The sequence below is a fragment of the Protopterus annectens genome, chromosome 9.part0 (assembly GCF_019279795.1).
Source record: "Protopterus annectens isolate FY-2018-M chromosome 9.part0, PAN1.0, whole genome shotgun sequence".
Lineage (NCBI taxonomy): Eukaryota > Metazoa > Chordata > Ceratodontiformes > Protopteridae > Protopterus > Protopterus annectens.
Window position 1 is genome coordinate 684,516,573 of NC_056743.1, and position 26,530 is coordinate 684,543,102.

Here is a 26,530-nt window from a genome sequence, read left to right on the forward strand (position 1 = left end):
TGGTAGCTACACAATTAAATTTCATGAGGACTATTCTCATTACCTGTAGCATTATAGGTTCATTTTAAGTAATTCACTGAAATTTCAGACTGCTGGAATTATAAGAAAGATACTTTAAATTTGAAAGGGTAAGCAAAGGAAGAACCTTACACTGCAGACGTTTTTTTTTTTTTAATACATTTAATGGAGACAGCCTCATGCAGGCTTGCCTCTGCTTACTTACAAACATGTAGAACATGTCACTAGTGATTGATTTTGTTGTGACTAGCTAGGCTGACAAAAAAAGATTGCAGATAACATTCTCCACTATGTGACTGGTATTTAAAGACAGCAGACTACCCAGCTACTTTGCAGATTTGATGCAATGAAATACAGGATGCATAAGATGTGGGGGGTGATATGGGGATACATTCTGCACTGCAATATCATATAATGCTTCTCGCAAAGTATTAGTTACCATAGTTACTGGCCACTGGGGAGCTGTTCTGTACTTTAACATCTTAAGAGAACCTCTTCCTCTGGATTTTCATAAAATTATGTTTGCCCTAAAATACCATGCATTTTACAAAGTAGACAAAGCAGAAATGTCATTAGTTGCTGCCTTTTATGTTTCTAATTATATATTTTCTAACAGATGTAGCAGCTAAATGTAGTAAGGGATCTGGGAGTACAGCATGATGCAGAGTGGGTGGGTTGCATAAACTAAGAACTGTATTAGCTTGCTTCTTTTATTAACTTGAAACGTTGCAATATATTATAAGATGTAAAAGGTAGAGTGAAAGTTTAGATATTAACGGCTTAAATGTTGACAAAATATCTAAAGTTCAAAATATCAACAGTTAAAAATATCTAAAGAAAAAAATATCTATAAAATTGAAGTTACACCAGGGAAGGGTACATGGCCTTTTCTCACTGTTGCACCACTTCGAAGATGGTATATATAATTAGCAGGGGAAGTGGGAGTGCAACCAAATACTGGTTTGAGATGTGATTAGGTTTTATTAATGTTTTGTGCTTAGATTGCTTTTAACTGTTGGTATTTTGTACATTAGATATTTTTGTAGATATTTAGATGTTTCGATCTGTTGCCATGCACCCATATATATGTCGACTTATTTCTATCTCACATCTTACTATTTTTTATGTGGATTTTTCTCACATTGATTCCTTAATTGTGCACATGCTCAAAAATAAATATTTCATTTCTACAAAGGGAAAGGTGGGCTCCTGATTAAAAGTCATTGATGAGGTCTGCACCTGTCATCTGGGTTTGAATAACTGCACAAATATATATTTGTCCTGTGTGTCATCAAGAAGGTACTTTGTCAGAAGCAGGTGCAGATTCTAGCAATGTTCTAAGTTCATGACAGCAATATTTATAATCTGTTCCTATTTATTTTAGGCTTTGTCCAGATTTCTTGCACTGAGAGGTTGAGGTGTGTGTGAGAGAGAGAGTGAAATGCTCTAGTTAGAGTTAGCAGGTGGATTTTATTTTCAAGTGCATTTTCAAGGAATTGTGAGCTTCAAGGGAAGTGAAATTTACTGCTGCTCATGCTAAGCCTACTTAAAATGTGCAACTGTTTGGTTTAGCAAATGGTATCACTATTGTGGTATAGGATTTTTAAAGCAGTACAGCAGGTAGCATATTTGCATCTTGATACAGAAGGCTATAGGTTCTACTCCCACAACATGTAGATTTGTATTTTAAGGAGGTGGAGTGCTGAGTACGTCCTCCTTTGGATGAGATGCCTAATAACTATGAACTTGTTTTTCAGCTTGCCACTCATTCCCTATTGCAATATACCAGCTTACCATTTTTTTAATATAACGTAGGCAATTTATTCTTCAAGGGCAGCAGGCATTGAATTTGTAGACTAAACACTGAAATATAAAGTTGTTTTCTAGCAACAACCTCTTCACTGGTTTCAGATCTCTTTAATGTGGAATTATTCAGATGACTTTTACTTCTGCAAAGATTCTGCATATTAATTGATATTGGTGGATTGTATGACAGAAGTTTGAGTTGAGTGGCCCTTTATGGTTGAAATGTTCTGAATTGGGCAGGTTGCCATTATTGGTTCATATGATTTGTTTCATTGTTTAAAGGAAAAATGTTCAGAACTATAAATTTAAAACACGCTCTAACAAGTGGTGCTGTATTATACAAGGGATATAATTCAATTATTATATAGTATAATTAATACAGTCAGGAAGGTGAATCAAATAACTTTTCCGTGGTTCTAAAAACGTGTGCAAGGAGCCTATGATTTGAAACTAGCCCAAAGGTAAACTTACCCTGCCACTGGCCAGATGCATTTTCTTTGAATGCGGGTTTCAATGTTGTTTCAGTGAATGTGGGTTTCAAAGGTAGAGAAATTTTAATGCTAAGTCTGTTTTCATTGTAAGACTATTGCTTTGTTTAGTTTTAGTAAATGTCTATCAGTGTTTGAGCTATAAAATTTGAAATAAAAGTTGTAAATGAAATCCAAATATCTGTAATCATTGTAGAAGTGAAGCATAAAACAGTATGCACACTGAGATATTTGAGCAGTGTCTATGACAAATGGGGAGAAATAGCCAAGTAATGGGACACTGGAATGGCTTGTGTGTGTGTGTGTGTGGGGGGGGGGGGTGAGTGGGCGGGGACAGCACAGGGGGTGGGGCTGCATGGGCAGGGCTTGGGTTTGCACCAGCCCTGCAAAAAATCCTGCGGGCTCTCTTGCCTCTAACATATCTAATTGTAGTAAACTCGTAATACTGAATCCATTCATTTGGGTGTTAAAGGACCATCTTACAACATATAAGTTTCAAAAACATACTTCAAACTATATGTCACTTATATTGAAGACATTTAGAAACTTTATAAAAATCCAGATTATAAAGCCTGGACTTTTCTTCTTTTTCCTATTGCTTTTACACAGGGTAATATGTCTTCTCTAAATCCTTCAAAGATGATGGTATTCAAGGAAAATAAATCTCATGTATTGGCTTCAGCTGTTGACTATTGACAAGTTGAATTCTGTTGATTATTTAATCACTAAATATGAATTAAATAATGATCTATGGTTGGAAATACAAGCTTGCAAGACAGTTTGTGCTTAGCAAAATCGATATATTGTCATCAAGTACAAAAATGTCCTTCCCTAAATTATTAAACCTTTTGGCTTCGTTTATACAGCATAAATTACTTAATAATGGCAAACTCTCACAAATATATAAAATTAGAAATGAAACCAAAAATCATATGGAGAATTACTGGAACTATTTCTTCTCAGTTAATAACAATCCATCTAGCAATGATGATAAGAAAATAATATTAGAATCATCCAAAATGACTACTTCCTCACTTAGATGGAGATTGTTTGCTTGGAGATTCATGTATAGGTCATTTTTTGTACCTCACATAATGGGGAAAATTAGTAAGAAAGAAATTCTGTGTTGGAGGTGTAAAATAGAGATGAAGGCTGACTGGTCTCATATGTTTTTTGACTGTGTAATTCTTAAATCCGGTTGGGACAACATTAACAGCTTTCTCCAGGCTTTATTTTCAGATAATTTTGTCTTATCCAAATCTTTGATTCTTTTCAATGCACCATTTCCTGTCTGTGTGAAAAACAAAGTAATTATCCTTTGCTTTGGTCCAACTGTTGCTCGAAAGGTTATAACAAGAAATTCACCCTCTTTTTCATAATTCAAAAGTATTATGACTGAAGTATGTCACTTGGAATTGCTGACCATTAAATCTAGATCCATCACGATAACTTCATTGTATAACATTTGGTATAAGCTAAAAGACTTACTAGACAAATAGTTATGTAATCTTCAAAAATAATTCATATGCTTTAAAGACTTGTATCATTTTTATTTAGTGGACTCCTTCCGTAAATACTTTAGTTGTATGTTTCTGGTTTCTTGTATTATTGTTGAATTTCTATTTTCTATTTAATGTCAGTGATTTAATAATAATATGTGAAAACCTAATAAAATTGTTAAAAAAATGAAAGAAACGAGTCTAGTTTATTACTTAGAAGAAGCAAATAGAAAAAGCAAAGATATCTTTGGTCTAAACAAGCTATCCCTCTGTGATCAGAAATACTCCTTCACCATCTTTAGTGAAAACTCTTTGATTGTTTGGTGTTCAGTAAGCTTTATTCCACTACAGTGAGAAGTAGTTGTTTTATTTGAGACACCCACATCTGTAACTAGACAATACCATTTCCAATACCACAGTCCAAAAGGAAGTAAAAAAACAACCGTACACTGCCAGGTATCCCAATAAACTCCATGTTTCAAAAAGACACAGTTTCTCCAAACCTATTATTTAATAAAACACAGAATCCTGTTAGCGCCTTGGCATGTAGCCTTTACAGAGTAAAAAAACAAATGCACATAAAGAAACACTTGTATATACACATTAATTAACATCCATTAAATATAATTAGCTTCCATTCCACTTAAATAAAAACCTTCCAACTACATTCTAAATTCAAACCCCTTGGAACCAGGGTGTCATATTTCAAGATAAAAACTGTCTCCTTAAATAACTATTTTTTCTTCACACTTTGTTTATCATATAAGCCACATTTTACCTGATCTAAAATAGTGGTAGTTAATCCACTTTCCTCACCTTGATGAAAATCTTGAAAATGGCAAACAATTGGGCTTTCTTGTCTACCTTTTCTTATGTCTCTAAGATGTTCTGTAGGTGGGTTTTGAAGGCCCGCTTACTTTCTCCCACACAAAATTTCCCACAAGGACACCTAATGGCATAAGTAATTCCCACTGATTCACAGCTATATATTTTGCTTTGTACTTCGTACCATTTATACATTCAAAATATGGTACTGCATACTTGCAAATACTCTACCATTTATTTGATTGTCAGGATTTGATTATATTTACTTCTCTTCCTGGTTTTAATAGGAATATACCTGCCCCTTATAACTTTATTCTCTGTACATTAATAGAGGTTGGATAGACTACAACACAGAACAAAAGCAAACTAATTCTCTACCCCCTCCAAAACAAACTTTCTGGCGCCATAAGCATTTTTTTTCTCATTTGTTCTTGAAAATGGGTCATGTACATATTCAATTAATTATGTATGTTAATCACATGTAAATACTACTGTGTCCATAGTTCCAATATATATTGTGTTATAATACATTCTTCACTGCATATTCTGTATGTTAAAGCTCATATGTCATCCTCATAATCAACCCCAGTTTTTCACATTCCTGCATGGGGTCGGGCTGTTGTTTAAACTGTTGCCACATCTCTATATTCAAACCCACTTTCCTACCTTCTTCAGTAGTCATGCCTGATTGTTGCAGGTCTTCTCTCACACACACATCATCCATTTCTTGGTTGGATGTCCTCGTCTCCTCTCACACACATCATCCATTTCTTGGTTGGATGTCCTCGTCTCCTCTTTCCTCTGTTCCTTTCAAATTTCCTTTACCAAATCATCCTTAGCTTTCCTGCATGTGTGACCAAACCACTGTAATCTGTTTTTCTTGACCTTTTGTGCTACTTCGGCTACTTTGGTTTCTGCTCTGATGTCCTTATTTCATCTTTTCCACAATATTCATCATACTACCTGCCTCAGGCACTTCATTTTAACATCCCTAAGATCTGGGGAGGGCTCTCAATATCTATGTTTTGTACCATTCTGTTCTAGCTAACAGCTCCTCAGGAGCCTCAACAGCAGTAATGTGAAATGTTGCGTTGCTGAACCAACAGCATAAATAAATTACTTAATTTCTGAGGAAGTAAATTGGTTTTATCTACCAGGAATTATTGGCTACTGTATGCATAACCCTGGCCTATATCTTCCATGATGTATTTCTTATGCTGTGGGCAAGGAAGGGAAAAGAATAAAATAAAAAAAATACAACATAGGCATCTTATTTTATAGACTGAACTGCAGTTCATATGCAACACAGCAACTAATGAAAATAGTAACATAGGAAGGTAACTGAAAAGACCTTGCATACGACTTGGGCATACTGAGACAGTGTAGCAACTGCCTCATGTTCACTGACAACCGTCTTCTCCTAGCACATAATTTTTCTGCTTGCGAGAAATGCATCTATATCAGTAACCTGGAATCCATGCTTTCTCGTGCCACAGTCAGTACCCCTGACAAAAAGGAGATTGCCAGCACAAACACCACACCACCCACATCACATAGCTAAGCACAGCACACACCCACCTATACAGAGGTCCTGAATAAAAGCTTACCTAAACAGCAGAGACCTCCAAAACACACTCACAGACATTCCACACATAACACCAAATACATCACAGACAGCAGACAACACATCAGTGTTTCATAAACACAGTCCATAAGGCATAACAGTAAACTCATACAGCCCATAAAACACAACATTAAACCAAACATGCTAGTCTTTGGCAACTCAGTTGTGAGACACACCAATGTCCCCCTCACCGGCTTGACAAGCAGAGTATCATGGTCAATAGTTTGTCAGGTGCCAGAATCCGCCACATCACACACGCACTTAAGTCTCTCTACAAGAGGTACAAGTATGACTCTCATTGTTCATGTTGGTGTGAATGACTTGAAACGTACCTTCCTGGACTATATGAAGAGAGAGATAACTGAGCTGTCAGAGTACGTGTCCCAGGCAGGTATGACCCTATCCCTAAGCAGCATCCTACCTTCACCAAGAATGATACCACAATACCAACAAAAAATAATTGACTTCAACAGTTGGCTTAGTATTTGGTGTCATTCCAAGGGGATCCAGTATCTGTCTGCCTGGGATGACATGGTTGACAGGCCTCTATGCTTTGGCGGAGATGGCCTCCACTTGTCATCCGTGGGATTCAGGATTCTGGCCAAGGCTCATGCCTCTTCCATTGTGCCTTCTTTAGGCAGTGCCTCACAGGCAAATCTTCCAACATAAAATATCTGTCAAAAAGCAAATTGAAGGTCATGCTGCTTAAAGCTAGGAGCCTTAACCTGAAAATGCACTCATTGGAGGCTTTCCTAGCACTGGAAGATGCTGATATCTGTGCAGTCACAGAAACTTGGTTCAAGGCTGCAGAGAGCACCCCTGCCTTATTAGGCTATACCTCATTCCACACATTCCGACCCCAAAATTAGGTCAGGAAGACTAAGAGTGCTGGAGTTTCTATTTTCATTAAAGACAAGCACACCTCCAGACGGGTTTGCCAGCATGATGCACTAGAACTTCTCTAGGTGCAATTGACAAGACACCCATCCAAGTTAATAGCCAGCTATAGACTCCCCTCCATGACTCAGGACACATACTTCCTCCTACCTGACCTACTTGAGTCCATCAAGGTACCCCTTAACTCCCTGATCCTTGGTGACTTCAACTAGCTCACCATAAACTGGGTGAACTATTCCTGCTCTGATGCATGCACCCAGCGATTCCTTGATGTCATCAATTGTAATGCACTAGACCAGCATGTCTCATTCCCCACAAGGGGAGATAGCATTCTAGACCAGGCTAAAAATCTTCTCAAAAACTGACTACAACCTTCTAAGGGAGGGTATCAGTAGCTTCCCACCACCGCCCCCCTCAGAGGATGTAGAGAAATATGCTGAACAGTATGCCAGTGCAGTATACAAGCACCTGTACAACTGCATGGACTCAACCATAGCCAACAGAACTAAAACCTGCTCCTCAAGGAAACACAGACCTATGTGGTAGACATCCTCTATCAACAGGCTTTACAACAAAAGGAAGAAACTGTTTTCCAAGGGTAAAAAGGCACAAACGCCCAATTGGAAAACATCCTTCTTAGCCTCAAAAAAGCAAATTAGATCACTAGTGAAAACCTCCAAACCCAATTATGAATCGAAACTAGCCTCCAAAACAAATGCTAACCACAAAACCTTTTTCAGTTATGTCGGAAATCTCCATGGCAAAGCCCAGGCTTGTTCCGAATTAGTTCTTAACGGTACCACTTGCACTGATCCTGTTGAATTAGCCAGTCTGCAAGCAGATAAGTTCAGTGCAAACTTCACCCCCATGTCCCCCCCCAAAGACCCGTTTTACATCCCTGATACTTGCCCCGCTCCTCACATCTCTGTAGATCAAGTGTTAAAGGCCCTATCCAAGGCAAAGAACACAGATTCCATGAGACCCAATAGTATCCCAGGCTGTATTCTGCAACATCTCCAGCAAGAACTAGCCTCGTCATTGAGCACCCTATTCAACTATAGCCAAAGTACAGGCTTCATTCCAGCAGAGTGGAGAACTGCCACTGTCATCCCTTTGCAGAAAGATGATGCCACTGCCGACCCTGGCAACTATCACCCCATTAGCTTGACAAGTCTGATCTGTAAGGCCATGGAGCCTATTATTATGGACCTCATTAACAAGGACATAGGCAATCTCCAAGCACTTGACGCCACCCAAGCACTTGACGCCACCCAGTATGGATTCATCAAGGGCAGGTGTTGCCTGTTGAACCTGGTTGACATTTTTGAGACCCTCACCAAGGCACTGAATGAGTCAGTACATACAGCTTACCTTGACTTGGCCAAAGCCTTTGACACAATTCCCCACTTGGGCATCATCGAAAAGCTAACACATCTTGGCTTAAATCCCTATCTCATAAGGTGGGTGGCCAATGGCTTACTGATAGGACCCACAAGGTGAAAATAGGTGTCACCACCTCTGACAGCAGACTTGTCACTAGTGGTGTCCCCAGGGATCCATTCTGAGACCCTTATTGTTTGGCATCTACTTTTCAGAGGTCGAGGCAAAGACAAAAGGCCTGTGGCTTACATAATTTGCGGACAACTGTAAGTTGGGTGCTGTCATTGACTCCCCAAATGATGTTAACATACTTCATGAGGATCTCACAGTAACAAATGACTGGTGCCAGAGTCATGGCCTTAAGTTAAATGCAAAAAAATGTATTATCATAACATTCGGCAAAAACACTGCCCCTACTGATTACCACATTAATGGCAACACCCTAAGCACACAGCTTCTGGTGAGTGACCTGGGTACACAAGTTGACAACAATCTCACATTTGACCATCATGTAGCGGCAGTGGTCAGAAAAGCCTTTTACTTGGTTCATCTCGCAAGTAAAGGAATTACATTCAGGAAAAAAAAGGAGGTTATTACCTCTCTGTACTGCTCCCTCATTAGGCCAGTAATTAAGTACAGCAACCCTTTTGGCATGTACCTCTCCAAACACCTGCACCAACTGGAAAGGCCACAGAAATACTTCAGAGAGAGAGAAAGAATCCATGGCCTCCGACACCTGTCCTATGTGGACAGGCTCAAATCACTATCACTCTACTCTGTATCGTACATATTGCTTAGAGGTGATGTGTGCCTCGCCTACAAGGCAATCTCAGACCCTGTTCTACTAGAGATGCTCCATATCTATAAGTCTAACTCCTCGTGTAGTACCCGATCGAAACGCTTAAATCTTATATGTGACATTAACAAAACCTGCTAGTGAGACAAGTATGTCTCCCAGAAGCTGCCCCGTCTCTGGAGTTGACTCCCCATACTCATCAAACAAAGTTTGTTGCTGACCGTCTTCAAGTGCGACCTTAATGAATGGATGGGTAACCACAAATTTATCTCAGGGGGTCCACCTGTGTCCCTTATTGACACGGGTGACTGGTGCCGATTGAGGTTTCTTTTTTGGGGATATACTATTAGCTAGGCTTGTAAGGGCCACAGAGCCATTAGCCTAGTAATCTCCTATGATCATATACACTTTAACCAGAAACTTTTCTTTATTAAAAATTGCTATGTTTCTGTGCATTCTTTAAAGTTACTACTGTATAGATCCCATTCTCTCATCCAGGAAGCTTGTGTCCACCCATTTCTTATAGTCTTTTGTATTATGAAAATAAAAAATAATGAAACCTGCTGTGACTTCAGTCTTCCAACTGGAGTAGTGATAGCTAGCCTGAGCTGACTGACCCTTTTTTTTTTTTTTTTTTTTTTTTTTTAACAGCAAAGTCCTTTCAGAATTGAATTCCCAGAATTCTGTGGTTCAGCAGCTGAGGACATACATTGGAGAACTGGTACCAGACGAAAGGCGCACTGCAGAGTGGCAGCGTGAGAAGCAGGATCTTGCTAATGCCATCCAGGTTGTTGTTTTATGGTGTTGCTTTCTTGAGCTCGTGTTTAAATAATCATTTACAAAGTTACACTAAAATTGGTTTGGTTTGTGGAATTCAGAAGTTAATGAGCTAACAGTCATCTCTTCAAGACATGAACATTTTGCAGGATCTAATAAGTCTAGTGGAGAAACCAGCCTGCATTTACTGTCTTTCTGAAGTAACGGTCTTAGTATGAGCTGGCACTGGTATTGTTCTAGTAGTGTTGTGATGGGGAAAAAAACAATTCCTTTAGTATATCCAATTTGTTGTGTTTTGTAAATAAATTTATTATAGTTCATGGACCATGCATACACTGAATATGGTAGTAAATTTTGGAAGTTTGCTTATAAGAGGAATATGAATCGGAGCTTACTGGTCATGCCTTTCTGCTAAATTTGCCTGAGATTGTCTTTCTGCTGTTATTTCATATTGCCTGGATCCTGTGTTCAACTGACTGCCTTTTTATGTATTGAAAAATTCCCTTTTATAAATGAATAAAACCAAGGCAGCACACAATGATCCACAAAGTATAAAATTCCACCAAATCCTTAAGTAAAAACGTTTTTACTTAAGGATTTAGTGGAATTTTATACTTTGTGGATCATTGTGTACTGCCTTGGTTTTATTCAGTTTGGAATTTTGGTCTTGGTTTCCTTTTATAGATGATTCAACCAATTGCTTGACCACTGAGATCAAACTAATAGGCCTGCACTTTTCTCCCTGGCTCCCAGCATTGTGAATTAGGATTATACACGCCTTTTACTACTACCTGGTATACAGTAAAGTCCTGTGAACTGTTACAGATAGTGGACATAGGTGCAGCATTGAATTATTTCATAATTTTGTGATAAATTGCTCTGGGTTCTACTTCTTTGAACTTTTGCAGTTCAAAGCCTATTCTTATGAGCAGGCACCCCATTCTGTCGAGAATACTGTTAATTTGACTGCAGCCCTGTTGTCCTTTGTGTAAGTAAGAAGCAGAAACAGAAATATATGTTCATTACCTCTGCCTTGTCACTGTCTATCCACATTTTCTTTTTCAATTAAGTCTCCATATGCTGTCCTTAGCTCTTTCTTTCTTACTCCCAAACATACCGGAATAAAGAAGTGGAGCATTTCTTCCCTAACAGTGAGATTTCAGCTTCTTCAACTATAGGACTAAGGTCAGCAGGTACTTACTCAGCTCATCCCATAAACTATCCCAGGCAATTGAACACTTTTCCATTACCCATAATCCCTGGCAGAGAAGGTCCCCTTCTCTGTATCTCTTCTGCTGTAAAATAATGTCAGATTGCCCAGAAGAATTAGGTTACTTCATTTACAAAATTAGTTGGTGATTGCTGCCATTCCTTGTAAATTGTGATTGGTAAAGGTCAGATCTAGCTGTTTCTTACTTGCAAGCATTTTTTTGTTTACATTTCATTTTTTTCCTCTCATAGTTGTGGTAGGCTTCCACCCCTTCATGTTGGCATCATTTGTTTCTGTAGTTTCTCTGCTTTTTATAAAATATATCATATTAGTTATGTTCTTTTGTAGTTTGTATGGTACTGTTGTGTGTTACTACTTGTTTTTGAGTTAATTTTGAGATTTGTTGCTTTTTGGTTGTGATTATGGATATGTTCATAGTCCCATTCTTCTAAGGTGTGCCTCTGTGTACAAATATTCCACCCCAGGATAAGCACTTAAAATGTTTCAAGTGTTTAGGAGAACAACAGTTTTCAGAAGAGTGGACAGTTTGTACCACCTGTAAATTTTCTGCAGTCTAAGAAAGGAAACATTGTCTTGAGCTTGAGAAGCTTGGGGCTACTCCATTTGTTCTCATAGCTTCTCTTTTTACTTCAAGGTTCTTTATACCTAAGAGTATGGGTATCCTCATACAAGGAAATTCACATTTCCACCAAGAAAGCTAAGACTGTTGAGGTACTTATGCTGTTAATTCATTATCTGGTGTAATGCAGTCAGGGGGATGCCCTTTGTCTCCATTATCCCTAATAATGTAGATTATGTGAGTTTGGAACTGGAGTTTCAAACTCTCAGAACTTCCCCTTTTGTGTCGGGTGGATACCGTAGGTCATATTCAGCCCAAACGGACTATAGGAAAATATGATGTCTTTTTTCAGATGTAGCAATGTTGTTTTTTTTAAACAACATGAATTATTTATTTAAAAAAAATGTGCCATCCACATATATGGCGCACTTTATCCACAGCAGCTGACTACTTCATATTCTGTCAACCTCTTTGTTGTCATATAACTGTAATACACACTAGCACAGCCCAGACTGATGTTCACAGTTCTAAGTAATAAATGTTTACTTGATTGATATCAGAGTATAAAAGAGAAAGGGATAAAGGAGTCCAAAGTGAAAGACCTGCTTTGGTATTGTTTTTAATTGACTCTAGAACAGTAGCTGCTGTTAAAAAAGGAATAATTAGTAGGACATACAAAATATTGCATTATAACATATAAAATCAATCAGAGGAGGTTCGAAAAGGTTGGGAAGAAAAACAATTTACAAGGGAGCAATGGGAGTTCATATGTGTACTCCGAAGGTTGCCACAAAGTCCAGAAGGTTTTGCATTTTTCCTTGGAAGTGTTTGCATAGGTATTTTTGTACCCCAAGCAGACTTCCAAGAGTTTTCCTCAGGTAGCTGGCAAATGCTAGAGATGTTATGGGGAAGAAAGAGGTAACTGGGAACATGTTTTTTGGGAGTGTATTGAGTTTTCAGATTTAAAAATTCCTTATAGAGTACTCTCTCAGAAATATTGAGGGAGCAGATTGCTGTAACTAAGGAAATTATTATTTTGAGCTGGGACACAGGATCTGATTTGCTTAGACATAGTAAGGCCTTACTAAGTTTAATTCTCTTGACTGCCAGAAATAAAGCAAGTACTAGAAAATGGAACTCAAAATCTAAACCACTGTATTTGCACTATTGAACACTGTAAAAGTTGAATAACTGGAAGTGAGATTTGTAGAAAAGGGAGGGAACACTTTACATGGAAATAAATGTAATGGGGGGATAACATATGCAGAATAATGTTCAGGAAGAGGAGTAAGGTTTGAATTGAGTGTTTTATGTAATGTTGGACTGAGAGTTGTTGTTGTGTCTTTCGGCTTTTCCCGGTTAGGGGTCGCCACAGTGGAGCTCCGGTCTGCTAATAATTGGTAGTTGATTTTTACGTGCCGAGTTACCAGCCCTGACGCACAACCTTCAACCAAGGTACGCCCATTCACGCATGTCTACACACAGAAAACGCTGTAGCTGAGAATCGAACCGGACATCGTCTTACTGTGAGGCGACAACGCTACCACAGCAACAAAGAAAATATATGTAATGTCTGTAAACAGAAAAAAATGTTGGTACAGTTTGTTCTGTTTTCTATTAATGTATGTGTGCCAATGTCTTCAGTGATAATTTAAGATAGCTGTTTACAAAAATAATATGTTTACTGCAATTGACAACATTTTATGTGAAACATTGGTATGTATTGTCTAATCTTTCTTAACAATCAGACTATTTGCTTTCAATTTACAGTGGTCTATATGCAGAAGTGACTATAAGTTCAAACATTTTCCATCATTTCCCATGATGTATCTTTTTAACAAAACGTAATATTTGGTATACTTTTCCATATGCGTACCACTTTTTTCCAATATGAACCATCAAAATCTTTCTGAAAGTGTTCCTTGTTTAATTTCTTTTAAATACAGTTATTGTTTCCCCTTTAATAGTCTACCAAGTCTGTTCTTCTTTCTATGTTTATGTCTTGTTCCGCCTGATTCTCTGTATGTAATTATGTTTTGTCATCCCAATTCTGTAGATCTCTGCTCTTTCATGGTCTGCGTAAAACACTTTACTATAGGGTGTTTCCTAGTTTTACATTTTTATTTTCTTTTTTATTGCTGCCAACATGAAAAGGACCACCTGCCAAGGAATACATTGGTTCCCCCAAGTTTGTATCACAGCTCAGTAACATGAGCCCCTTTCCTATATGTTCACGATTTCCTGCCTGACCTAGGCTGCATCTCCAACATATCATATCTGTTTCATGAACATCATCTGAAGGTTTATTAAGAAGGTCATAACATCCCTGTATTCTTCCCTTATAAGACACATTACTGAGTACAACACCCCTTTCAACACGTACCTCCCAAAGCACATGCAGCAGCTGCAGCGACCACAGAGGTTCCTCACTAGGAGAATCCAGGGCCTCAAACATCTACCCTACACAGGCTAACAGCCCTGTCCCTGTACTCAGTCTCATAGAGATTCCTCAAAGGTGACCTCTGTCTGGCATACAAAGCAATAGCCTTGATGGGACTGCTGCATATCCACAAGTCAAACGCCACTCGAGTAATCCACACACGTAATCTCAACCTGGTCTGTGACATCAATAGGACTTGTTGGCAGGACAGATTTGTGTCCCAGATATTCTCCCTTCTGTGGAATAGACTCCCTCTCTATGTCAAGCAGAGTACCACATTATCATTATCCCTTTTGAACTGCAGTCTGGATAACCGGATGGGGAACAGAAAGTACACCCCTGGGATTCCACCTGTGTCCCTGCTGGACAGGGACATTGGGTGCTGACTTGTCAGAACATGGGCAAAATTCTTGGCTAGGTTTGTAAGGGCCTCAGGGCCAATAGCCTAGTAACTTCCTATGATCGTATGATAATCCCCTGTAACAATATATGTGAAGGCACTTACATGTAACCATTCTAAATGTTCTTGATTTGGTGGCGTATTGTGGAGCCTTACCTAGTTGTCCCCATTGTTTCTTTGTTATTTGAATGTCCAGTTTCCTGTGCCACTCAGATGTTAGCTTTTTTAGCCAGACTTCAGTACTTTCACTTATTATTTTATATGCTCTGTTTATTAATTTGGCCCTTGATTCTGTTAGAAATTCAACTAATTTTGGCATCTCTTCCTTCTTCATGCCCTTTTATATTGTTTTAGCTTTGCCACTAATCCCATAAAGCAGCGATATAATGATTTTTTTTAGGGCAAATTCCTGCTGGGCCTCTCCCTGTCCAGCTGTTCTCCATTTTGATAATTTGTTCCCAAAATCTTTGTTGTTTGCCCTTTTCTGTTTCCCTATGGTTGTTATTTTCTCTCTGTTTCCCTTCTGTTGCGACACCTCTTCATTTATCTTCGTGTTTGTGCTGCATGTCCCTAGTAGCAGTGTTTCCTTTCTTCACTCAGGTATATGCTTATTTGTGATAATTCCTGACATTAAATAAAAACAAACTCGAGGAACGAAACTGAGGACTGCCGAAGGAATAGATAAACACAGTTTAATTGAGCGTTTTCATTCTTAATAAAGAACTTCTGAATACTTTTGAACAACAAACTGATGCTTATAAGGAAATGAAAAAGCTGACGTCATTGTAACCAACCAATCCAACTTACTATTCACAACTAAATGTATTCTTAAAGCAACATTCTTAACTTGTGCAGGCAAAAATACAATTATTAAAAGCTCTTATATCTTAAAAAAACTTTTGATAGAAATACTTTCATTTATACCTGGGGCTGTATCAGCCTTTAAGAACACTTGCCATTTCAGCTCCATATATTCTAAAAATGTATTGAAATGCCCCACAAAACTCGTTTTGTCTGTTCTTTCCACAACTAAAAACTGAAATTTCCTGAAATCATTGAATTCTTGCGCATGCCTTGCCAAAGCGTTGGTTTTGTCCTTTTTGTTTACTGCTAAAGTATGTTCTCTTAGTCTATCTATTAATATTCTTGTGGTTTTACCCGCATAAAAGCCATTATAATTGGAACAGCTGGCAAGATATATCAAACCATCACTTTGGCAATTATATCTGTCATGTGCATCAATGTATAATTGATATGCTTAAAATAAAAACTGCTCACTGTTAGAATATATCTACAGTAAGAATAGTTTTGACAAGCAAACGTACCACAAACTCTAGGAACCTTAATAGCAGAAATCGTTGAAGGCCTTTCTAAGATCTTTTTGTAGTTAGGAGTTTTTTTTAAATACAGTTAGGAACAGGTCCTATTATTTTAGAAAGTTCTTGGTTCCTCGTTATTATCTTCCAGTTATTAGAGATGATCCTTCTTATAATGGGGCCATCAACACTCACGGGAATGGGAAACAAGCACCTTAAATGTTTATGAAAACCATCAAAAAATGTGTCATTCTCTTTTCTAGGGACAGACCCTGCCTTTAATGTCTGAGGAAAATTAACATCACTATCCATTTCTTCTATAAAGTGCTCATCTTCACTAATTAATCTACTAATTCTAATAAGCTGCCCTCTAAATTTATCAAGTTTCATAAATCCAGGATGAAAATTGTCAACATGTAAGTAATTATTAGTGGAAGTAGCTTTACGAAAGGTGTTACTAATTAATTTATTTTCCTTGGCATTAATGGTAACCTTTGTATCTAAAAAAATGTAAAGTCCACACCCCTATTACTTTCTACAAACCTTAACCATGTTACACTGTCATTAATCTGTTGGAGAAACTCTTGAAAAGAGGGGACATCCCCACTCCAAAAAAAAAAAAATCATCAATGTATCTTTTGTAAAAACTAGCATATCTAAAGTTTGGTAACTGACTCAAAATTTCCCTCTCCCACGAGCATAAAATCAAGTTAGCAAACACGGGGGCAACCTGAGCCCCCATTGCAACCACACTAACTTGAAGGAAAATACTGTCTTCAGAAATGAAGAAATTGTTACTAATTATTCCCACGAGCATAAAATCAAGTTAGCAAACACGGGGGCAACCTGAGCCCCCATTGCAACCACACTAAACTGATGGAAAATACTGTCTTCAGAAATGAAGAAATTGTTACTAATTATTACCTTCAGTAATTGACAAATTACTTGAATATCCAAGTTAGAATCCTTAGCATGTTTATTAAGATAAAGCCTAACGAATTCCAATCCTTCCTGTTCAATGGAAGTAAAAAGTGAACAAATGTCTATGGTGCATAAAAATGACTCAGTTTGGTTAAAATAATAATTTGTGAGCTGATCTAAAAAAAAAAAAAGTCTTTTTTAAATAATATTTACTTGCCTGCACTATTGGGTTTAAAATGTCTAAGTAAATGGATATTCTACTTGTTTTATTATTAGGAGTGGAAGCTATGGGCCTAAAGGGAGGTTGCTTGGGATCTTTATGTATTTTGGGTATACCAAATTGGATACCCAATTGAGGCTCCTCCACAGTTAAAAAGTCAAATAATTCAACTGAAAAATATCCTTGATGTAACAAGTCTAAGAAAGATAAATCAATTCTTTGATATTTTTTTCTAACAAAATCTTTGGACACTTTCCTGTAACTGTTTTGATCTGATAATAAATTTATTGCCTGCACGTAATTCTTTTACTCCATAATCACAAACCCATTACCCTTATCTGCTCTCATAAATGTTAGGTTAGAATATCCTGAGTTGCTTCAGTGCTTGAAACTCTTCTGTATTCAAGTTGTAACTATCTTTAAGAAACTTACTGATCTGATGTTGTCAGTCTTCACTCAATCCTTGACTGTAGTCTTGGTTCCGAGCATTGGAACCGACTCGACAGTTTACCTCAGCTCGCACCCTCCAAACTCTCTAGCTAGGCTCTACCCATAATGCACTGATGTAAATTACCTTAGATCTCTTTTGCCTCTTCGTGTGTCAGACACGTTTCTACTGCTCTCGTGCTTTGGCTATATTTCAGTGGGTTTTTCTTAAAAATTTTACTTCAGATTTCACTTTCAGGTTATTTACCTCATTAGTGTAATTCTTTTTATATCTGCCCCTCTCTTTTTCTCTGCTCTGTACAGTCTGTGTGTGAGTGTCCTTGTTTTTTATTTCTCTTCTACCGTTGATAGTTTTCTGTAAAAGTACCATTACTAGTACTCTGTTTTCCCTTTTTGCCTTTCAAGGTATCCTCTAATACCATAGTTGGTATTTCTATTCCTTTAATCCTTTCTATTAAAAAAATACCTTTTTTCTATCACTGTTTGACTGTGAAACTGATAAGGAAGGGTCAGGGCAAAATGCCTAATTCAGACACACATACTTTGTGTGTACTGCGTAGGGAAAGTTCATTTACAATAGAGTTGCTCAATTTGTCATGGTTTCTCTACAAGAAGTCTCACAGAACGTAAAAAGAAATTAGTCTTAAAAGGACTTCTATAATCGGAGTTTAATGAGCCCATATCTGGGTCAAAGACTGAAGCCAGTTCGCCTTCAGCTTCTTCTAGGAAACGTCATTCTTCGGTTCCCAGTGTTTCAGAGCCGACAAAGAAGGCAGGAAAACATTCCTCGGTGCTGACCACTTCCTCTGCTCCAAAATCAGAACTTGGCACTAAACATCTTGAATCTTCGAAGTCGACATTGACTTCCTAGACTCTGTCAGCACCAGACAAACCAAAATTCATCTCTGTACCTAGATCTAGATACTGTCTTCATCTGGACACACCACCTAGCACCTTCCTCGATGTCAGACCCCCTAGGTCTCCATCTACAGCATCGGTTCTATCTACTAAGAGTCTCTCCGAGGCTGACATCATGAGAATGGTGGATCAGCTCCTAGCGGTGAGGGGATTGTCTTAGGTTCCTAGCCAATCTGGCTTCGGAACCTCTTTGTCCATGACACCGTTTCCTCTTCCAACTCCTGTTGAGACTTTGGAACCCTCGGTTCTGACTCTCCTGGCACTGACTGCCTCGGTTCCGGTAGCAACTTCGTCTCCTACACCGAGAGCCTCCTTGAGTTCCTCCAGCCCTTCGGTACCAGAGGTCTCCCAGGATCGATCTTCTCTTGTTGGGTTTGAGGTGCATAGACTGTTTTCCTTAACTTCGGAGCCATCCATGTCCTTTGGTGCTTCGGTCTTTGTAGGATCGACCCAGGCTTCTGTTTCGAGGGTCGCCTCCAAAGGAATCTTTTGGTTCTGGACTCCCATCCCTCTACAGGGGGCCGGCCTTCTGAATCATGAAGAAGGCTTTGCCCATTGGGAGCTCTGTCTTTGCCATCCCTGTCGGGACAAATTTCCATATCTCCTCGACCTGAACTGCCATCCATCTCTTCCCCAGGACAGAGGGCACAAAAGTCACAGGAAAGACCCAATTTGGTGGTTTCTTCTTTGGGCACTTCCCTGGAACATCCCCCCCGAGGACGTACCTGCGAAGAAGTGCAAAAGGAAGCACTTAGACTCCTCGGAGGAGTCTTTCATTGAAGATACCGATTTTGATGAAGGGAAAGGTTTTCCCAGGTTACCCCTGATGATGATTCCTTTGGGGAAATCGTAGAAATCCTGAAACAGAGGGGGTGGCTGGTCTTCCATCCAACCTTCCTTGGAGGAGTCTGTATACCTGGAGGCTTTTTGTGCCCAGCCTTGTACTTCTTGGATCTCTCCACCTGCTGATGATGTTATTAAACTGATCGCTCAGCAGGCGTGGAAGATGCCCGACTCCATTGAGCTGATCCACAAGACGCCTGATCGAATCCTCTCAGCCTCTAAGGATGAGCCACACTGGTCCAAAGTTATACCTGTTGAAACCATGATGATAGAGGCAGCCATGATGGAGGAATTTGCTGAAGAAAGTCTGACTATCCACCCTCCTAACAAGGAGTCTAGGACTTTGGATAGGTTTAGGAAGCATGTTTACACTTCACCGACCTTTGCTGTCTGGTTCTTGAATTATATGGTGTACTTTACAAGGTTACAGAGGGAGCTGATCAAGGAGCTCTCGGAATCCCTCTCAGGAGCAGTGGCTGAAGGGGTACGGGACCTAGTTACTTCTCAGCTAGCAACCCTTAATGCGATTTCTAACTCGTCCATGAGGCTGATTGCTCACACAGCTGAAGGGACGACGAGAGCAGCGGGTTCAATAGCCATTAAAAGGCACTCCTGGATGCACTTGTGTGACTTTACAGAGCCATTTAAAGTGTCATTCGTCAACGCTCCATTTGACAGATCTACCCTTTTTGTTCCCAAGGTAAAAGACGCACTAGTTAGATGTGAAAAAGATTGCAAGATCCTTTCTGCTATAGGCGTACATTTCTCCACTCCTCAGTGGCCTTACTTTAGGAACCAGAGAAGTGGGAGACTGTTTGTTTGTCTTTCGGCTTTTCCCGGTTAGGGGTTGCCACAGCAGAACTCCGGTCCGCTAATGATTGGCAGTAGATTTTTACATGCTGGCTTGCTAGGCCCTAATGCACAACCTTCAACGAAGAATGCCCATTCACGCATGTCGCCACACAGAAGACGCTTTAACTGAGAATCGAACGGGCAACGTCTAACTGTGAGGCGACAAGTGGCCTTATTTTAGGAACCAGAGAAGTGGGAGACTATGGTTTAAAAAATCCAAAGGGCCTTTCCAGGATTCATGTGGCAAAGACTTTCCCTGGGGCAGAGGGGGAAGTAATGGAAGGCGCTGCCCCAGAGGCAGAAATGGACCGCAAATCCAGGGATCCAGAGAATCTTTCACTGGTACTTTCTATCAGCACCCCTGAACGGGGGCCCGATTGCCCTCCTCTGGAGGCAATCGGGGGGGGGGGGTGACCTATCTGCCTGGCAACTATTAACTATGGACAAATGGGTGCAGGGAGTAATATCCAGAGGTTATGAAATCCCACTTTCATTACCCCCAATCACCCAGAAATAACTCCTGGACGTCCCACCCAGTTACAGGGAAGCAGCAGTCCTAGAAATTCAAAAACTGCTCGACAAGAGTCATTCAGAAAGTCCCACCAGACCAAACAGGACCCGGGGTTTTACTCAAGGTTTTTGTTAGCACCCAAAAAAACAGGGGACTGGAGACCTATCTTGGATCTCAGCCAGTTCAACAAGGCAGTTCACTGAACCAAATTCTGGATGGTCTCTGTACAGTTGGTACTTCATTCTTGGAGGCTGCAGGGCTTTCGAGTTTTTCCATACCTTGACGACTGGCTCATCACCGCTACCACCAGGTGTCAGAACGGGCAAGAGATTACACTCTGCACCTCTGTGCATCTCTAGGCGTAACAATACATTTTGAAAAGTCAAGCTTACAACCTTCTCAGCAGTTAGATTTCATCAGAGCTCGCATAGACACTGTTACAGGAATTACTTCTTCATCCAGAAAAACTACAACGCATCAGACCCCAAGTCAGACAAATTCTAAGAAACAAAAAGTTCCAGCAAAATGAGTCCTAAAAGCATTAGGCTCGATTGGCAGCAGCAATAACTCTTGCCCCCTTAGCAAGATATCACATGCGAATCCTGCAATGGTTATTTGCGTCCTAGTGGTCTCTGATCCACCAGCCAATGTCTTCCCTAATCATGGTCACAAATCTGTGCAAACAAGATCTTATGTTTTGGCTCCACTCATAGGGATGTTCATGAGTTAGTACTAGGCTAACCGCCCTTCTGGGCCATTTCAAGCCTAGCCAATTACCCCATGTGAGAATCAAGCCCTGTACCATGTGTCTGTAAGGTAAACACCTTAACTATTATGCCAACCCCGATCAGATTCTCATGGGACGACCTTTCATTCTTCCCCAACCCCAAGCCATAGTAACCACGGATGCTTCCCAGATGGGGGGGCATTATATGGGAAGAACAGTCCATGGCACGTGGTCCCAAGTACAGGCCAACTTGCACATCAGTGGCAGTGTTGTTAGCATTTCAAGCATTCCAGGATGCCCTTCCTCTAGGGATGGTAGTAATTCAAACAGACAACATGTTGATGGTCTGGTATATTAACAAACAAGGGGGAATCAAATATTACCCATTGTGTCGAGAATCCCTCAGAGTGTGGCAATGGGCGATTTCTTCCAACCACTTTCTCGTAGCAATGCACATTCCGGGGAGCTCCAATGTGATAGCGGACAAGCTGAGCAGAACTATTCTCATGCCTCACGAATGGTCTCTTAATCCTGTAGTGGTGAACAAGATTTTTATCACTGCGGCAAACCTTTCTGCAATCTTTTTGCCTCACCTCTGAACAAGTGCAATAGTTACTTTGCCTTAATCCCCTCTCAGGAGGAGTTACCCAGAGACGTTCTTCTCCATGATTAGCCCTCCTGGTCTTCTCTATGCCTTTCCTCCAACTCCCCTGATATCTCAGTTTCTAAAGAAAGCCAAGAGGACGAAAAACTCAGTAATCATCATTGAGTCCTTCTGGCCACAACAAGTTTGGTTTTCCTTCTTCTGGCCTCACCTTCTTCGGAAACCATGGATTCTGGAACCAGCTCTAGATCTGCTGTCTCATCCGGAAGGCATGGTTCATCTGAATCTCCAACATCTCAAGTTCACTGCATTGCTTCTCCAATTCCCATGATTGCCAGGCATCCTTCCCTTTCCTTTCCTGTCTGACAAATTATTGTGGCTCATCACAAACCTTCAACTAGAAAACTTTATCAAAGTAAATGGGAAAAATTTGTGAATTGGGCCCTCAACAACGAATTTGATCCTTATTCGAGCCTTGTTCATAAGATTTTGAATTTCTTAGCTAACCTCTATCAATCTGGCTCCTCTGCATCAACAGTTAAAGTTCATCTAGCTGCAATCTCGAACTTCCATATGGAATTTGATGGCTCATCTCTAATGTCACACAAATTTTGTAAAACATTTTTAAAGGGACTCCTGATGTTAAAACCTCCATTTAAAGAACCCATTCCTCCTTGGGATCTAACATTAGTCCTACAGTTCCTTACTTTGTCTCCCTTTGAACCATCAGCGACTTGTGACTTAAAGTTTTTGTCTTGAAAAACTTTATTTTTGGTGGCTATTACATCTGCCAGAAGAGTATGTGAACTTCAGACCTTATCCTGTAAACCTCCTTACTTAATATTTCACAGGGATAGGGTTGCCCTTAGGACCAATCCATTCTTTTTACTAAAGGTAGTTTCAGAACCTAATATAAATCAGACACTTCAATTGCCCATCTTCTTCCTTAATTTTACCAATAAAGGGGAGTATTCCTTTCGTTTGCTAGACACCCACAGACAACTAAGTTTTTGCCTTCACAGAACAAAGGATTTCAGAAAGTCTGACCAATTATTTGCTGCATTTTCCTCTCTATCTTTAGGTAATCCAGTTTCAAAGGTTACCTTGGCAAAACGGCTTACAGCCTGTATTATTTTTATCTGTCAGTCGAAAGGGCTCCAACTGCCATGCCCTGTTAAACCCCATTCAACTAGAACAGTGGCAACTTCTGCAGTTTTTCATGCCAGAGCACCCTTAGATGATATTTGTGCAGCGGCCACTTGATCTTCTCCACATACCTTTATCACTCATTACAAATTGGATCAGGTGTCAAGGGGACGGGTATCACTTGGTGTGATGGTATGTAGGAATATCCTTCCGTGAGATCTCCCAAGAGTAAAGTAGCTGGGGACTCTGTCCCACAGTCAAGGACTGAGTGAAGATTGACAACATCAGATAAAGAATCTACGTCTTACAATACCATTCCATCTGTGTTGACAATCTTCACTAATCCTTGACATTCCCCCCCTCCAACCCCCATCCTGAGACTCTTAGTGGATCGAATTCTTCCAGAATTGGCTTCATCATAGTGACACATATCTGTTTTCTATTTATATTCTTACTTCTTATCTGCCACTAATTTAGGCAAACTCAATCTGAGGTAATTTACAGAGGGGCATTATGGGTAAAGCCTAGCTCGAGAGTTAGGAGGGAGCTAGCTGAAGTAAACGGCAGAGTCTGTTCCGAGCCTGGGAACCGAGCCCACAGACAAGGATTAGTGAAGATCGACAACACAGATGGAACATTATGGTAAAACATAACTTCTGTTTATTGTTGTTTATGTACATGCTATGAAGTAAACTGTACAATTCAGTTTTACACACAGATGAAAATATATTTAAAGTACTAACCAAAGGTGGATTAACAGTACTCAGTTTTTTAAAAACTCTATTGTTATTAGGTGATAAGTTATTAAAAATGTATTTTAAATTTAATTTTCTAGCATAAGATTTAAAATTGAACACAGTATTTACTACAGAAGCTCTTTTCTTCTTCTTTCGGATGTTCTCATTAGGGGTCGCCACAGCGAATCGTCAGTCTCCATTTCTTCCTGTCCTCTGCATCTTGCTCTGTCACACCAACCATCTACATGTCCTTTCTCACCACCCCATAAACCTTATCTTAGGCCTTCCTCTTTTTCTCTAACTTGGCAGCTCCATCCTTAGCATCCTTTTCCCATATATACCCAGCATCCCTTCTCAGCACGTCCAAACCAATGCAATCTCAGAAGTTCTTTTAGTAGGAATAAATATAAATCCTGTTGATAAAACATTCAGTTCAACCACTGAAAAAACTTTGTGAGATTAAATGCACACCATTCAGAAATTCCTGACATTATTTATACATATAGTTTTTAGTGTGGTATTCTTCTCTCTCTCCTGCTGCCATTGTAAACACAAATCTATTGTTTCTGTTCCCATGTGTATTCTGCCTGAGAGCTCATCAACTTCTTTTTTTCCATTTTGCAAAGTATGTCTTAGCTCGGGCCAAATAAAGAATTTTCATTTGAGTTGCAGTAAAATATTTCCTAAGGTAAGCGAACCCCAAAGCACCATGGTCTATTGAGAGTACTGGCTTTTCCCAACTAACACAAAGTATTTTACATAAAAAAAATAAATAATAATAATAATTTTATCTCTGTGTTAATTACCTTCCATATCTGTTCATCTGGTGAGTGAAACATGCCTGCCCGGTGTATACAGTATTACTGGCCCTAAAAAATCTTGTCTTGATTGCTTCCTTTTTGCAATCATTGCCCATATGTAGCATTTCCATTTTTTTATCTTGTCCAATATTTTGTTTTGTTTCTTCCCACATTCCTCTAGCAGCCCGATCCACTCCCTTTCCTATCCAGATCCATAGGTATTTCATCTTGTCATGTCCCCATAGAAATGAATATATTTGAACCATTTCAGAAGTGGTTTCATAATTTATCATTTTTGCCTTTATTTCCTTGTTATTTTATATCCCATTATCCTCTTATATTGTTAAAGTAGGTTAAATAACTTGTCCACGTCTTGGTATGGGTTAGTCAATTATAGTGTCACAGCATCTGCAAACGTTGCCAATTTCTTTTGGTACCTGTGCCAGTTATAGCCTTGCAAGAGGGAATGTAATTTTTTTTTACAGCCAAGGGTACAGTGTAAAGTGTAAATAGTAGAGGAGGAAGTTTGCATTCCTGTCTCATGCTCCATGCTTCATGTAAGGATAAAGCAACTTGACCGTTTCCTCCTACCTTTCTTTGTACTTCTGTTGTTTTGTATATTTGTTTTATATTAATTGTATCCTTCTCTTTAGTGGGCTAAATATTTCCATTGCTATAATTTATAATTTCCCAGCAATCCTGTCAGATGGTTTCTCTTCATCTAATCCAGTCAACATCAGGGTTTTATTGGTCATATCTCTGCATCTCATTTTATATCATTAGTGTTTTATTTATATTCTCAAATGTTTGCCTACTTTAAGTGAATTCACTCTGTTCCAAGTTTATTATTCCAGAAAGTAAAACTTGGCATCTTCATAGCTGATATCATCATAAATATTTTATAATCAAGATTTAATATTAATATGGGTTACTATGAACTGGATTCAGTGGGTCCTTACTTACATTTAGCAGTACAAAGGTTACTGACTTTTTTCATGACCAGGGCAGCTCCACTACCTACAAAATGTTATTATATAATTGTAGTCAGACCTTTAATTTTTATTTCTTTTGCCATCTGATTCCCATATTTCAGGAACATGTCATATAGTCCTGGTGATTTCCCTGTTGCCAGTCTTGTTTATTGCTTACTCTATTTCTTCCATTGTTGGCTTGTTTAATAGTGTGGAGCCCTCTGTTATGGAAAGCTCTGGCATTTCTAGCACGGTAAAGAATGTTCATTTCTTCTTTGAATGATCATTCTCACTGCTGCAGTGGCCTATTATTCATAGGTAAATACTAGGCTATCCATCTGCAGACTATTACACAACCTTGTATCTGTGAGGTTAAGATTTTAACCATTAAGCCAGTTCTCCACCTTACCCAGGGATACAGCACCGGCAAGCTTCCCAAAGCTCTGACCCCCTCCCACAGAAGCACTGTGGCTACCTGTAACATAATCCCTTTAGGAGAGATCTATAAAAGCAACCAGAGTGACTAAAAATCTTCAGTATTTCTTGCCGCCTTGTGCAGATGCATCTTTGAGGCATCTGTGGGTCAACAAGGCTTCTGTCAGACAGATAAGACCCCTTTGGGGAACCCCTTCCATACACGTAAGTAATTATTTTCTTGTATTTTACTGTTGATAGTGGGTTTTTTTTCTGTAGAAATTATGGTATATCACTTTGAGAATACTGGCTTTTCAGGCATCTCGGTAGACCATGTGAGGCATCCCATTCAAGGTAACAAAT

At 39.3% G+C, this 26,530-nt stretch overlaps 1 protein-coding gene across 2 annotated transcripts in view; it reads left to right on the forward strand.

The window, feature by feature from the left end:
* The window catches only part of CCHCR1 (coiled-coil alpha-helical rod protein 1), a 673,784-nt gene that overhangs the window by 132,002 nt on the left and 515,252 nt on the right, over window positions 1–26,530 (forward strand). For both annotated transcript variants that reach the window (XM_044083293.1, XM_044083292.1), the window contains exon 5: window positions 9,985–10,120. In XM_044083293.1, coding sequence (XP_043939228.1) covers window positions 9,985–10,120 — 136 coding nt within the window. The remainder of the gene's footprint in view (window positions 1–9,984; window positions 10,121–26,530) is intronic.